Below are 16531 nucleotides of genomic sequence, written 5' to 3' on the forward strand. Positions count from 1 at the left end.
GGGAGGAAAGGGTGGGAGTAAAGGGAAAGGGGGTTTTTTTTGGGTTTTTTTTTTTTTTTTTTTTTTTTTTTCCACCCGAAGCTTAATTAAGATCACGTACAAAGGGAAGGAGGGACCGAGAAAGTAGGCACACAGGGTTGTAAGCCGCTCTGGTTTCGGGTGTGCACGAATGGGCTGCATCTCGCTTTCTCTTAGGCGAGCGTCAGTCTGGGCTCTAGCTCTTCCAGCTCTGTCATCTCTCGTCCTTAAACGCTTGTTTTCTAGTGGGTTTTCGTGGGAGAACCCTCCGGAGGAAGGGAGCCTTCATTTGCCCCTACAAATATAGGTGGGGAAGGGTAAAAGTGAGGGGAAAATGCTGTGAGTCATCTTTGTTGCAGAGCGTGTTGAGGTTAACAAGTCAGGGTGGCTGGTTTGGCTCTGGGGCTGCAGCTATGTAGGCTGATTGCTATCGCTTTCAGCCTCGTAAATAAATGTGTGCGGCGTGCCATAGTGTTACATTGCTACTAGCCTACTCGTTAGAATTAGTTACCATTCAAACGCTGCTAATATCGCAGCCGGTTAGCGTTTTCAGCCTTCAAAATGAAGCAGTTGAGGGCATTAAGGTGGTACCTAAAAAACCTTAAGCATAGTGTCTGGAAACCATGCTCAGTGTTACTTTCGGTACGTGGAAATGCTCATCTTTGAGTCAGAGAATTTGTTTGTTATAATATACTTTTGACTTCTTCCTCAAGATACAGCACTTGCACCAGAAGCCTGACTTGCTTACCAGAACGATGTGCGGATGGATTTGTAATGCAGAAATACATATCCCACAAAGCGTAAATAAAAGGCAGTATCAAGGTAACAAGGTTTCACGTTTGACACACGCGAATTTGGTGGCAATTGTGTCAGTTTTCCTGTGACACACTTTCCTGCAGGTGTTGCTTTTGGAAGTGCTGTAGCTTGCCTGTGCTCCTGGAGAGGTAGAGTCCTGCGAGGCTGCAGGCAGACAGCGGACATCTGATGCAAGAAATGAAATTTCTGAAATGACAAAGAAACACAGTTGGTACGATTTTCCTGGAGGGCTTAAAGTAATACTATGTATTGGCTCTCTGAATATTTGCAGCTAAAGAAGAAAAAAATTTGTTCCCAAACACGTGCTGAATTTATGAATGATGCTGACGATTGGTGTAGCTGAGATGTTACTGATAACTTGCTGATGCAATCTGCTAGCAATAGGCTGGAATAAACCAAAAAGGTGTTTTCTCCCTATTCGTTGGTACTGTACCGTTCTCAGGTCCCTTTCACCTCTAGTTAATTTGTTTTCCTCCCATTCCTGAATGTTAGTTATTCGCATGTTGCAGTGGTAGTAAAACTGTGCGAAAACACATGGAATGGTCACTAGTTAGGGATTAAACCTGTTACAAGGTGATAACGTGCAACATGATAATTTTTTTTTAGTGTATTACTTAAAGGATGACTGTTTACAGAAATATCTCTTGGACTATAAGTAACTCTATCCCGTTATTCCAGAGTTTAAACTTTTACTGTTTGGTGGGTGGTTCGTTGTTTCAATTCAGGCATTGGATCTGTAACAGCGAAAGTTCTTGAGTGTTCATACAGGTGCAAGCATGGGGCTAGAGCAGCGGTTCCTGAACTGGCGAGAGGCACACCTTCCCGCTGGCAGCTCCATCTCCTGGTCCTGCTTGTGCTTCGTGGCTTGGGAACTGCTGTGGGTTCCAAGAGCCTCTGGTAAGCAGGGGCAATGTTGTACAGATTGAGGAAGGCAGAAGCTGGAAAAACATTCCTTATTATGATAAGAAAAGGATGTGGGTCTTTTTTCTTTTTTTCAACCTGATTTTTTTGGGTGTGTTTTTTTTTCCTTGTGAGATTTCACGTGAGAAACATTATGCAGCAGCTAGTGGTAGGATATGGACGTGGATACCAGACGTTTTACTCGTATATGGAGGGTTCGGGAGGACTAAGCCTGATGCCCTGCATTGCCGGTGAAAAGGTTGAGAAAGACTTGGGTTATTTGTTAGCACACCCAGATCTGGCTTCCGTGTGAGGAGAGGCATATCTGGCCTGGGAAGAGACAGGGATGAACTTTTCTTTTGTACCTGTATTTTAAATTGGCTTGTTGCCCAAAGCTGTGTTTTCATTTGGGGAGGTTTCATTATTAAAAAGTAAAAGCCCGGGGAAGCAGTTGGCAGTGTTTCTGTCGCCTGTCTAGAACTGTGTTTACACTGTGAATTTGCAGCACGTTCGAATCTGGCCTTTTTGTGATATGGACTCCAGTGATGAAGGTGGGGTGAAACAGGTGTCCCTGCAGCTGTGTTTAATGTGGACCACGTAAGGGGAAAAATTTGGCTGCTTTGTTTTCACTGGTATGTCTGACATGTATTGCCGCTTTAAACATATTTTTGGCGTGGTGGCCTGCCAACAGCTAGTGAAACACAAATGTGTGAATACACGCCCCAGCTGAGGAAGTCCCCAGACTGTGGCTTCCTGGAAGGTGGGAGTGGGTGGGTGAGAATATGGGAGAAATATGGCTTTAAACTTGCCCTGTTAACTTTTCCTCTAAGCCTCTGCTGCTCATCTCTGTTAGAAATGGGATTCTGACCTGGGTCTGACTCTGTACGGCAGTTTTCTTAAGAGCTAGGCCAACGTTGGGCAAGTCTCTGGAAGAGACCAAGTTCAAGAGAGAACTGGAGACTGGGCTGGTTTGGATGATGACCAAAAGCACGAATAAAACCTGTGGCGATTCATGTGAAATACCTTGATGGCCTCTGTCACTCCTGTGTGAAAGGAACCAAATTCGCTGTTCGCTTCTACAAAATGGGGCTGATGAACCTTTTATCTTCCTTGCCTCAGGTCTATCCTGCTCGCTTAGGAGCTCTTTTGTTTATTACTGTTTGTACTCATTCCCTGTAGTTGTGGCTGCTGGGCTCTTGCATAAGGCAAAACTAATGTCCCGACTGACATGCTGCTTGATGGTCAAGAAAGATCAATGGTTGAATATTTGAGTAAGCATAGAAAACAGTCCTGGTGTGCAATAAGGGCATTCTCCCTTCTTGCTGAGCTGAAAAGCTTGGCTTGTTTGATAGAAGCGGTCTGCTTTTTCCCCCTGCCCGTGTGCATCAGCAATACAGTCATATGCAGTCTACGAACAAGAGATGTGTTTGCCTACAGGGACGAAATACGTCACCAGAGTTCCTATTTGTGCTCAGCATCAGAAGAGTTGCTGGTACAGACAATGTGAGTCTCCACCTAGTTCAAAACTGTCAATGCGTGACTTTTCTCAGTATAATCCCTCTCCCTCATCCAATGCAATATGACATTCTCCAGATCCTGACTTAAATAGTTGCCCAGTGTGACTGAATAGCTGCCACATCAGGTGACGTGATTTACTGCAGGTGGTGCTTGAGAGGTCCTTGATGACATCTCATCTCTGAGTTGAAGGGGAAGTCGCAGTGATTTTTGAGTTTCTGGTCCTGTTGGTGCTTGACTTGAGTCAACTTGGCTAAAGAGATTTTATTGCTGAGGTTCACATAAATGTTTCTGGGGAGCAAATGTTTTGATTTTGGCAAGAGTCAAGTGCCAGATGTTTTTTAAAACATTTCTCCGGAGATGGTCTTCTTAATTCTATTTACAGTGGTTTTACTTACTCTTTAATCTTAAGGCCAGGAACACTGGGCTGTGTGCTGAATATTCACTGCACGTGTTCACATCCACGTCTATGTAGTATTACTTTTTAAAACATTTATATTGTAGCAGCACATGGTAGGAGTCCGTTCTGCCTGGGGACTACACGGAGTATCACTTCCCCAGCCCTCCAGAGGCTGTTCCTCCTAAGAAGCACTTAAATTTGTTTGCTGACCGGTGCTTTTCTACACTTGATTGTGGTCTTGAGGGAACATCTCTTTATTTAGAGATAAACATAAATAGTACTGCTCAGATCCTCACCTTCCTACCCCTTCCCGGGAATCGTGGGCATTGCACAGGCTTGCCATACAGGCCTGCTGTCCTGAAGATGTTTGTGAGAACCCCTTGTTAAAGAAGCACTGACAACGTATCTCTGGATTGACCCCTGAAGTGGGAACATCAGCTACAGTGAAGTAATTCACAGATCTGATGCAGTGACTAATTAATTTCTCCATTCTTCTGCACCCATGCAAATCAGGCAGAGGTTACAGGGTTGTGGCAGTGGATAGAACTTGGTCCAGAGTTTATAAAATGGTGAGGATCCTTTGGGATGAGATGCTCTATTAAGGGAAAACATTATCATGATTATTTATTATTAATAGCAATGTAATATCTGTCCTGCGATATTGAGTTTAAATTTGACCTAACAACAGTGACTTTCAGCAGAACACGCTCTTGTACTTGGAAGGCAGATGACTTTGCAGCATATTAAATGTGAATTATGGTCATCTTATTGCAAAGGAAGTCGTCAGATGAAGTGCTGTCTATCTTTAATCAGCAGAGCTAGCAAAGGCTATGATGCCTTTTTTTGCATGTATTAGGAAGTCAGTCCAAAGAGCCTGCTGGCAATGGGTTGCAAGTCGTCTTCCTACTTGAGTGATGATGGTAGACCGCAGAAAATGGCACCTAGCTCTTCCATTGACCTTTTTCTCTCAGCACTGCAGACCTTTAATTCCAGTGTTAATTCCTGTAAAACTCCTATGGAGATACAGTGGGATTGGGCCTCTGAGACAGTTAAAGAGCACTGTTCAGGTACTGTTTAAAACCCAAACAAATACAAATAAAATACCCCCCCCCCTACAGATTAAAAAAAAGGCCTTGCTTCCTTTCTGGCCTTCAAATTGAAGGCATGTTTTCATTTTTCCCAGTTGTCCTCTTCTGTCTGAAAGTAGCCGCTAGTTCAGTTGTTGCAGTGGTGTCCTAGGTTGGGAGCCCAGTATGGACCAGAGCTGGGATACTGGGGCACCGAGCTCATACTGTGATGATGCACTGAACTTTGCCGAGACTGAGGAACTCAGCTGTGATTGAAGTGGTTGTATTAAACCGTGTTAGGCATGAACGCCGTCACTGCGATCCTGTGTCCAGTTGGGTCAGTTTGTGTTGCTGCAGTTCCTCTGTACTGTTTTAAAAGAGTGCCCAGCCTTGGGGATCCCAAAAAGGCTGTAAAGATGAGTTGCTGTGTTGCTGTCTCCAGAATAGCGTGGGCAGCTGAGGCAGGAAGGGCTGAACCTCTTGAGGACTGCGATTTAAATGGCAAAACGTGATGCCGGAGTGTGGATGCCCTCCTTTCCATCTGCTCGGCTGCTGGGGGCTTGGACCTTTGGCGTGGGAGCAGTGAAGAAAGTGAGAGCGGTGTTGGCCTCTGCCACTGCCACCATTGGATCTGTCCTGCTTTGTTAGGCAGAGCCCATAGTCAGGGCAGTGATATTTTGATGAGAAGTCTGACTGTCTTTTAAATTCACAACTCAGAGGTGCTTTTGTTCTGCTTTTTTTTCTTCATCTTTATGTAGGCGAGTCCTTATGGCCTTTATCTGTTTCACTGCACTTTGAATGCTATTCTTGCACTATTCTGGTCTTACGTTGCTGTTAGCAATGGTGGCAAATAACAGCTGGTTTTCCTACTGGCTATGGTACTGGAAAAACTCAGTTGTTCAAAGACTAGTGCACAGTAGCACTAGTTCCAGCACTGGTCCTTTCAGGGCATCCTTGTCGGCATTAACAGCGATGCACTGGAATTAGCAATGCCGTAATATCTTGATTTGATGTTGAAAATGGCTGAAAGAACTAGGTAGTTCTCTTGGATGTGGCTTCCAGTGTGGCTGATGAAGATTTGACTCATGTGGCGTTAATTAGGAAAGGGCTGGCAATAGTAAAATCATCTCCCATGAACAAAGCAGGTGTTACTGCCTTACTGCTAAAGGTGTAAACATCTGGGTCTGGCCTCATGGCTGTGCTCGTGAGGATCACCTTTTGTATTTCTCTTGCTGGCCCGGTTAGTAGGGTGGACATCGCGTAGATGGCATCTTGGGCAACTGTTTTTTTGGGCGAGCCATTTTTTTGTTCAGTGGCTTACCTGCTGTTCTAAACTAAAGGCTGCTAACAATTGAAAACAAATGCATTGTGAAGATGCTTTTTTAATTCAAGTGGAAGCTCAACTTTTTTTTTTTGCACAGTTAATCAATGCAAATTACAGAAAATAGTGTTCTTATTTCAGTTCTGTTAAAAGAGGATTGTAAAACCATGTCTACACACAGAATGTGCCAATATTTTTTAAATGGTGTGCCATGGATGCTGTTCCACAAATGGAAAACGTGTAGCATGGCTTTCTTCTTACAGAAGATGAGAGAAGGTCCTGCAAAAAGGAGTGTTTATACTGTTAGAGCTGTGCCCAGGCTGAGTACTGTAATGATTTGATTTCTGGAGTAAATTATTGCATCCCTAAATGGTAGGGCTGTGTAACATGGAAAGCAGCAGAAAACCAGATCTTTTATTATTCTTCTTCCTTACATAGCTGTGTGCCTTCGTTCTGTCATGCTGTGGCCACCGTGATGCATGTTGTGGTACTGAGCTGTCTGGTCCCTCTTCAATAGACCTTCCCTCTGTGACTTTCTGTCTTGTTGCTGGGTGTTGGGACTTGTGCTGCCGAGTACTCAGTGTTTTAGGGAGAGGACAGCAGACTTTTAAGTGGGAGATCTGTAGATGAAGGACTTGATATCCCGCTTCTGTTGTTCTAGGTTTTGGAAGAATATTAAATAATAGGGAAATTAAGGAGGAATGTGTAGATAAATGCAGAGAAGGTAAAATATGTTGGACTAAATTTTCAAGCTTTCTACTGTTGTTTCTTTTTTTTATCTCTTTTTAAATTTTTTTTTTCTTCAAGCTTCCTCATGCCCAAGATTTGCACTACATGACAGCAAGATTTGCTGTATGACTCCAGATACGGATAGTTGAGCACAGCCCCTGATGGAGGCAGGGTAAAAACTCTGCAAGATGCTAAATACATTGTTCTGTCTGCTTTTGTTTGAGAACTAGGTAAATTGTGTTGAAGCGTATTACAACTTACTGTCCTTTTCTTTGTGTGTGCAGTAGATTTTGCCCATTTAGCAATAGTGGTGGCAAAGCACTAAGGATGAAAATGGAACTAAATTTCTAGGACGGCCAGGACTCTTGTTTTTCACAGGCCACTGCAATGCAACAACACCCTTCACCGTTAGTATCAGTTTGCCACAGTATTATCCGGAGTTGCTGCGAATTGTTCTGGTTTCCTCAAACCACCAAAGGAGAAGCGTTTACCCTATTGCTTTTTGTTTATTATTCATATAATAAACTCTTAGCTCATATGAGTGAGCTGTCAAAGTCAGAGGCTTAATTTACAAGGTCAGTGTGCATGCAGGTAACAAAAAATGATTTCAGGTCTTGAGTCTTGATTTAAACAAATTGATTTAAATGGCTGTGTAATTAAACAGGAACAATCCCTTGTGTAGGTTCCCTAAATTGATTTAAGGCCTGGTCTGCACATATATTTTTGTACCAGTGTAATTATGACTGCAAGGGGTATGATTTCGTTAATGTAATAATTGCTGCTTGGCCATTAGAAGTCCAGCTGGTGTGACTCCTGGCATGAATGCTGTTCTGCTGGCATAATGGCATCTCTATATGGTGCAGGTTATTCCCGCTCCTGTGTAGGCATAAATTGTCGGTTGCATATATATTGAGAGCATTTGGCTGGTATAAATGTGTCCATGTTGCCAGGGTAGTCCAGCTCTAGATGTATTGGTACAGCTGAACTCTGCGTAAAGGTTGTTGATGTATTAATTTGGGGGATTTATTGCTGTGGATGCTGGGAGGAATCTTGTTTGGCTTTTGGGTCACTGTGAGTTTGGAGGCCTTTAAGCAAAAGTCCCCCAAAGGTCTAGAAAGTTTTTCTGTGCTTGTTCAGGAGCTGGTTATGCTAAAAATGTGGTGGTAAAGAGCAGAGGAGGCTGGGCTTTGCTGCCCTGAACAGCCTGCTCTGAACACTAATGTCAGATGAGACTCAGGCACCTGGCAAGTGTAAGCATAATTATCCTTGAGCACCACGGATGCCTCTTATAGCTGCACTTCCAGATGGTGGGACTGGCATCCAGGATGGCATAAACACCAGATCTCATTATTACACAGGTCTGCAATCTGACCCACAGGGCAACAGGAGTTTTAGGGAATTGTGGAGGATGAGAGTTTACCCCCTACTCCCTTCTCCTTTGGACAGAGGTAATAGCATCCTTCATTTTAGCACAGCCAGGGCTAATGATGAAAGCTATCATTTATCAGGCCTAAGCCCTAAGTATGAGCGTGCTGAAGAGCGCAGAGAATGAGAACACGGTGTGAGGAACTTGGTAGTAATATAAGAATAAACATAATGATTTACACAGGCAGTAAAATTACTTTTTTCATTTGCTACTGTGCCAGAGTTTAACCACAGGGTGAAAACCGGTGCCTTCAGTTCTATCACAGCAGCAGTCACAGATTTAGCAAAGCAGATGGGGGTGAAAAAAAGGTAGCAACTTTGTTTTGCATTCTGATGTTTCCATGGCTTTTATCAGCCATAAAGACCGTTGTTTTGGCACTTCCTTGCAGTGAATGTTTGGCAGCCTTTAGCTCTTCCATCTGGCCATTTTTTGCCAGGAAATGCCCAGAAGGGAGGTCATGGTTGAATTAAATACAGTCTCTGGGGTACCGGGCTTCACATGGCTAATGAGAAGCCTTAATATAGAGAGCTTTTCAAAATCCAAATAGAGTCAAGCAAGGAGAGAGAACTATAAAATAGTAGCTGTCCTTTCTGGCCTGGAGTGGTGTGTTGCTAGCTGAAGGCTAGACTGAGCACTCGGAATTCTTTCTCTTGCTGTCATTACAGATGCATTACATACAGTTCTAGATATGTATAAAAATTAAAAAAAAAAAAAACATTAAAGTGAAAAAATATATAAATTAAAAATTCCTGGAAGTCCCTCCCCTTCCTTCACTTCCTCAGCCCATAAAAGACAATGCAACTGTTACTGTTTCGTGTGGGGATAGGAAAGGGGAGAGAGAATAGCTCGGAGAACATCTGGAACAGTTACAGCCAAGCTCGTGCACATTAAAATAAATTCCAGAAACATGCCTGAAAGATGCGTGTAAAAGCTCGGATTCTGATCTCGCTTGCTCCACTGTAATGCAAGTAAAGCTCTACCGGATCAAAGGGAAGAGTTGAAATTTATGGTGACATTACTGAGAACGTGTTGTGGCACAAAAGAAAAACTAACCGGGCAGCAGGGAGAGGAGCCTGGCCTTGCAGATCTGTGTCCTCTCGGCAAAGGCATCCCTGTCAGTTCAGGAAATGATTGGTGGGAGTCTTGGGACACGGTTCTGCAAATCTTTGCTTACTTCAGTAGTCTCCTTGAAGGCAAAATTCTCGATTCCTTACAGGGAATATTTGTCAGGTGTAATAATTCATGTAAGTAGGAATTTGCTTGCAAAGTGCTTTTGTACCAGTTCATCAAAAAAATCCAAAGATATCGCTACACCTGTGCAATTCCACAGCTCAGTATGGTTGTGCTTGTATAACGTGTTATGGCAGCATGTCTGCAGGAATAAAAAGTAAGACGGAAAACATTTGGAGCAGAGGTGCTTGGAAATGTTAGCCATAGCCTGCGAAAGTCTATCCCTAAGCGAGCGTGATGGAGCTTGCAGAACTCTTTTGTGACTTGCTGCTTGCTTTGAAGGAACTTAACAATTTAGTGTTGTGAAAGATGCTTCGTGGTTAAACAGTACGAGATGCCCTGATAAAGGCTCCTTTCTTGGGCAGAGCTCTAAGCAGCACTTCATGAGACTAGTATGTGGAAACAAGATACAGCGTTATCCAAATACATGAGAAGGTGTCCTGGATTTTGTGTCCTTGACTAACAGGCAGGACTCATTATTCACGTTGCTGAAGAATTCTGCTTAAAAATCTGTGTCATGAGATGCTCAGTTTGCAGGGGTGACCTCTTTGCTAAACTAGTGAAAGTACCTTTGGACATGGTCTATGACTATTGGCATAGCTTGAGAGAACCGCGGACCTGAAGTGTAATTCTGGCTATAATTTTTACTGGACCCCGCCATCTAAGCATTAGGAAAAAATACTTTGATGCGTTGTATGCCTAAAATGAGGAAAGTCTATGTTCACAAGCCATCTCACTTCTATCTCATAAATGCTGATCTGTTTGCTTGTGAGATTTGATGCTAGCTAGCAGATTTATTTATGCCTTTGATTATAGTGCTGTCTCGCAGCTCTTCATATAAATTTAATTGTGTTGGTACTGTGGTTGTCATCATTTGAAATGATGGATTTGTTCACATAGGCGAAGGTGATCCTTCACAGGGCCTGATGTACACAGGTGTTTCGGCATCTGCAGAGACCAACCCTGCTGCCATCTGTGTGCGGAGAGACCCGACCCCTTACGTGTCAGGTGGGGACCAAATTGTTGTGTTACACCCTTGGCGTGCGTTTGATGAGACTCTTGTCTGCTCTGAGCAAGAGTGGCACGGTGACAATAGGCTTGAGGATTTCTGTCCTGAGCTTTCATTCTCCATTTCATAGGTTGTGTATTTTAATTAGATTGCACTTACCTGCCTTCCCAAAGCTGGTTTCATCCTTCAAGGCTCCCAAACCTGCAGACTGGGGATGGGGGAGCGTGGGGGGATTAAGAGACTTGCTGAAGCTTGTGTGGGAAATTGGTGACAGGGACAGAAGCTGGGGCCTCTGATGTCTGCTCTGTTCTTTCACCGTGGCACCCGCTGTGGCTGAATGCTGCTGAGGGGATGGTGATCATGATGAACGTGTCTGAGCTGCTGGAAGAGGACCCATCTCTGTCGTTCTGGCTAGGGCTTTTCCCTGGGTGGTTGTACAGGTGATCTAGAACCAAGGGTGGGAAGAGGGGAGCAGGGAAACCCAATTCCCTGTTGAAAATAAGCTCTACATTCCCCTTGCTGATGTCCCTTTTTAATGTGTACGGGGCAGCTTGTGAAGGACTGTCGGAGGGACTCCCTTCTCCAGGGAAGGTTCACGGCTGGGATTGAGTGATCTGGGGCTGTGTCGAGTTTGAGGATTGTATCTGGCACTGCATATTCCATGGGTTATTAATGCAAGTAATCATCTTTCCAGTGTTGGAGCTTTATTTAACAGATGCTGCAGAAATCTTATTAAGCCAGCTTGCTATGAGCAGTGATGGCTCAGCAGCTGGGGGACTTGTGTATTTATTTTTAATGAAGTATGGAGTTTGTCTTTCCTGTATGTTATGGCCCTCTGCACGCTGGGAAACCCTTTTCTTTAGCAAAAGGGCAGGGCCTTTCCGTGCTGACTGGAGCAACTGCCTTTTTGGGAGACATACAATAGCATACACATAAGTAATGTTGGTTGCAAATACAACCTTGAGCATTGGCTTAAGCCGATGGGAACAAGTTTAGATTTGCAGCTGCTGTTGGGAGGTGCTCAAGTGTAAAAAGATATTTAATATCAGCTCTGGACATTATTTTTTCAGTCCTGAGGACTGCTTGCCTACGGCCTCCTGCATGGGGCAGAATCACCCGAGAGCCCCGGGTGAAAGCCAGTAGGGTGTTGGTAGCTGCTGGAGTTGTCGTGTGCCATCTCGGCGTAACTGTGCTTATAAGGAATTTGCGCTAGATGGGATTGCACTGTACGGGGCCACGTGTGATGTCTTTCCCTCTCTGGTTATATCTGCATCTTAGTGCATTTCTCACTCAGTAAATAGACAGGGTATTTGAAAAAAACTTCCTTTGCTTGGTGCTCAGAAGAAATTTGTGGGGTGATGCTCTAGCTGCTGAACTGGATTTTGGCAAAACATTAAAGGTTCCCTTGAAGACTCTTAAATGTCATGCAACAAATACGATATTAACTGGCCTTATGAGCTTGTCAACATGATGAACAAGGAGTGGATTTTGTGGCTTTTGCTTACTTTGGGGAGGATTTACTCTCACATCTCCTTTCACTGAAAAGGGTGCATCAGACACAGGAGGTGCCTGTACTGTAAGGTTAATTTGATAGCATAGAAGTATAAGTAACTTTTTTTATTTTGACTTTTTTTTTCTACTAAAGAATATATTTTACCATGTCACTGAGGACATGGCTTTGGCGCTCTATTTGAGAGGTGTGCATGTTTTCAGAGTCCTCCTAGCAGATAGTATCCATGCTGATCAAGTTTCCAGGTCGGAAGTGTCAGGTGTTTGCACCGCAGCTCTGGACCAGGGCAAGGATGATGGATATTTCTAGGTTTTTTGTAACTGATCTAAGTATGCTAGCCTAAATTCTGTGTGGGTTGTGTGGTGCTTACAGCTAGGAACTCTGAGTGCAGGAACCAAGCAGGTCATATGGATTACACTCTCATGACTGTAATGAGTGTAAATATATGTATATATTCTTTGTCTCTATCAAAAATCTCTGGAACAAAATTTGGATGGGTTTGTGCTACAGCAATAGGCTTGTGAAGTTGCTGTAATTGTTAATGCAGGAAAAATGAAGAGTATCATATTCTTCAGGTCCTGCCAGCAAATAAAAATACATGAATTTGCAATTGATATTGTCGGTGGAATGCGTATCTCTAGTCATAAGATTACCTTTTCAGTCTCTCCTTTCCATCTTTTTATCTCTATCCTTTTATTCCCAGGCTCGCCTGGCACTGTAAAGCCTTGGTAGGGCCTGAAACTAATATTAGGGAACTTAAAGGTGGGGGTAATTGTGCTACTTCAATTTTCTCAGAGCAAATAGTGGGTGTAGTTTCTTGAGGGGGGAACGGGACGGGGACGGGAAATGGCCACAGAGAAAGAAAAGTCAAAAAATTAGCTTCGTACTAAGATAGACTCTGTAGCTCTGAATGGAGAACTGTATACCAGGAGCCTCTGTTCCGATTTAATGCAGCTGTACTGTCCCAGTCTCTAAACCTGTAATTACAAGACTGAGAGATGGATTGATGTGGACAGTAGTTAGGATATTAATTAAAATACCATGGATGATGTGTAAAATACCATGGATGACGTGGGGAACAATATGCCTTATGTGCTTTATTTAAAGGAACTGGAGAATAATTAATTCAGAATGCTGTGAGTTGTCAATCTTGGGTCTTGTTTCTTCTTTTGAATGTTCAAGGAACTGTAAATTGCTTCACAGGATGCAAGATAGTAGAAATTTGGGGCCCTAAGTCAAAACAAAATATTTATAGTGAAATGCTCATTTTGGTAGGATTAAACTACTTTCACCTGGCCTGTTGCTTTTTCAGACATGCAAGCCAGAAAAAAAGACCTGTGTGGAGTAATCTGAGATTTACCTCTAGATTTCCTAGAAGAATTTAATCTGTTATGTTTGTGTTGTTGTCTCCCTGTGTGCTCAAGCAACTCAAACTTTTTCCCACAAAAATATGGATATGGTTGGTCGTCTTCATTCCTCCTTGGGATTAAATTACACAGAGGTAGAGCAGATGAAGAATGCTTTGGGAAGCTGGGGACTGAAGTCTGTGTGTCACTGGTTCCCAGTCTGACAGATCCTATAGCCCTTACCACAGCTGTGAAAAATCCTGTTCTCCTGTGCTTTTTTCACATCTACCATGAGAAGTTTTACAGTGACAGGAAAACCTAGGAGAACCCCTAGGCAGTTCATCTCCCTCTCTGCTGATGAAAAGCAGTGGAGTAGATGCAGTTGTCCTGCCGGCAGGCCATTCCTTAGCTATCGATGCAGAGCTAACTTTTACTTGGTGGGAGGTACCTGGGAAGACTCAAGCAGATTTGCTTTCAGGGTCAAGTGCTAAAAGCCCCAAAGAACTCACTGCCTCTGAAATTTTTGGTCATGCAAAATCTTCCAGATTTGGCCCACGAGAGTTTGATCAGTATTAGGAGTGTGTCAGGGCTCCCAGGCATGACCCTAAATGAGCTTCCATGTGCCTAAAACCTAGAGACTTGAAAGCCCCTTCTGATCTGCTACTTGGCAGAAAGTCATCTGTTGGAAGCAGCTTTCTGTCCAGCAGTTGTTTTAAAGAAATGCAGCCTTACGAGAAATGGAAAGCCAAACCCATTCGCTTGCATTGTCTCGGCACTTCCGTGAGATTGAAAAAAAGTGGTCAGACCAAGTGTTTTTTTTAAAACAAATAATTTTTTTTATTTGTAACATAGTGTTTGCTTTAGGGCTGGTGCCTTGTTGACAGGCTTCATCTCGGAGCAGTTTTTATGGTTAAGCTGTAAATACTCAGAGCGGGATAAAGAGAGTGGAATTTGTGATGGAAGTGTGCAGCAGGCCATAGCTTTAGGCACATCGGAGAATATCGTATTGCTTTCTGTGTGGCTGATTTTTCTTACATTGAGTGGCTTGCGTTTGGCTTGTTACCTTCATTTGGAAGCAGTGGCAGAAAAGGAGACTTGGGAGGGAAGGAGTAGTGTGGGCTGTTGAGTGGTTGAAGTTCTGGATTGGGGGTAGAAACCACCTAAGTCTTCCCTCTGCCTCCCTTTGCAGGAGCCAGATGCTTGCTGCAGGTTCCTTGAGTGTAACCGCAGCGTGGCAAGCCGTGCCCAGCTTTGTTCGAAGCCTCGTTTTGAAAAGGCATAGTGTTCTTTGGCATTTTTTGTCTTTGCAGACGCATGCTTGAGAACAGCAGATAACGTTTGCCTGGAAGAGGAGGATGTGTTTCAGTGAAATGATTAAGAGTGGGTGGGCTGCTGTCTGGAGCCCGGACATGCGATACCTCCCTCGCCCATTAGGAATGGGGAAAATAGATGAATACAGAAAGTAGAAAAGCACCCGTGACGCTGACAAATTTAGCCTGAGGAAACCAGCCGAATAAAGGCCAGCAGGGGAGGGGATGGGAAAGAGCCAGAGCACGAGGGAGCGAGTGTTTAACGCAGCAGGCTGTGCTGCCATGACCGGGCTTGCAAAAAAAAGGGAAGGGGAAAGAGAGCGTGGCTGGGTGGTTGTGCCTGTGACTCTCAAACTCCCTGCCTGCTCTCCCTCTTGCCAGCCACAGGCTGCGCTCCCCATCTCCCTCCCGCTGCTGGGCTGCTTCCTTGGAGAGGACTGCGGGCAGCAGTTGCCCCTGGACGTGCTGCTGGGGCTGCCGTGGTGGTGGGGGGTCCCTGGCAGCTGGATGCAGCTGGGAGGAGGGGGCTGAGGCAGGGCCTGGAGTGGTTTGCATTGTGCTGGGAAAGGGTGAGCTGGGAGGGATGCTGGGCAGGGGGGAAGGAAGACATCGTTGGCTTCAGTGGGAGCTGTAACATCTCCAAGACTAAGATGCAGTGATTCAATGAACCCTCCTTGGAAGTAAAAGTGCTAGCCATGCACTCTGGTGGTGAAAAAGGTTAAACAAAGAAGCGTGTTCCCTTTACTGCCTTTTCTTCAAGCTAGCTTGAACTTCCCAGAGAAAGAGGCTGTCAAGACGCTCTCCCTGTGGCGGTGAACTTCATAGATCAAGACTCTGAGTGGAGAAATACAGCAACCTGCCTGGCTCTGCTGATTCCATGCTGAGTTACCAAGCCATATTCTGGTCAGGCAGAAAATGCTTTGGGCACCAAATGCAGCAGCTTACTGAGAACACTGCTGTAGAGGCGAAGGATGGAAAGTTAGCCTTCCTTTAGAAGAACGGGAAGGCAAAGAGAAGTTAAGCACAGTTAGAGGTTTTTGTTTAATAAACAGAAGTGGTGAATAGCTGTTTCAGCATCAATAAGCCATGAGACGTTTGATAAGAGCCTTGTTGAGAAACTTTAGAAGCTTTTGCCAAACACAGTAAGGTCTGTTTGAAGTGACCCGTGATGTGTCTACATGTGGCATAGCTTCACGTACTTTCATGTATGTGAGCTGTCTTCTTCCCAAGTTGGTTGCTGAAACGCACTGTAGACAGGCAGCTCGTGTCACCTAGCCTGCATTCAACCTGTGTGTGTAAAATGGGTGAAAGTCTGTTTAAAAATCTGTACTTTGAGGTTTTTGGGAGGGCCTCCAGGACAAAGCTTTCCTCCCGTGCTCTGGGAAGGGAACAGTGCTGGTCAGAGCATCATCGAGCTTTGCTCTTGGTTGCTGCTGTGTCACAACCCTGCCGTCTGCCTTGTTCACAGAATCACAAGGGTTGGAAGGGACCTCGGGAGACCATCTAGTCCAACCCCCCTGCTAAAGCAGGTTCTCCTAGAGCATGTTACACAGGACTTCGTCCAGGTGGGCTTTGAATATCTCCAGAGAAGGAGACTCCACAACCCCCCTGGGCAGCCTGTTCCAGTGCTCCGTCACCCTCAGAGTAAAGAAGTTTTTCCTCGTATTCAACTGAAACCTCTTATGTTTCAGTTTGTGCCCATTGCCCCTTGTCCTGTCGCTGGGCACCACTGTTCTGCTGATGCCACCCAGCTCCTGTTAGCGAGGGCCTGTAAAGGTAGATACGTACTAGCCTGACCTGCACTACGATGCTGTCTGGTTTGGCAGTGATTCACCCGCGGTGTATTTCAGTTGTGCGGCAAGCATTATGGTTAGGCGGGCACAAACTTATTTGCTGCCATGTCTGAATGGAGTTAAATGCCCCAATGGTGAAAA

The 16531-nt window shown here is 44.5% G+C and overlaps 1 protein-coding gene across 1 annotated transcript in view; it reads left to right on the forward strand.

The window, feature by feature from the left end:
• The first annotated feature begins 864 nt into the window (after positions 1-864).
• GFOD1 (glucose-fructose oxidoreductase domain containing 1) overlaps positions 865-16531 on the forward strand; it is a 76947-nt gene continuing 61280 nt past the window's right edge. Inside the window, exon 1 of the mRNA XM_035893467.1 lies at positions 865-1731. Coding sequence (XP_035749360.1) covers positions 1611-1731 — 121 coding nt within the window. The 5' untranslated portion in view covers positions 865-1610. The remainder of the gene's footprint in view (positions 1732-16531) is intronic.

Source organism: Egretta garzetta, unplaced genomic scaffold (assembly GCF_000687185.1).
Source record: "Egretta garzetta isolate BGI_Z169 unplaced genomic scaffold, ASM68718v1 scaffold14, whole genome shotgun sequence".
Taxonomy (NCBI): domain Eukaryota; kingdom Metazoa; phylum Chordata; class Aves; order Pelecaniformes; family Ardeidae; genus Egretta; species Egretta garzetta.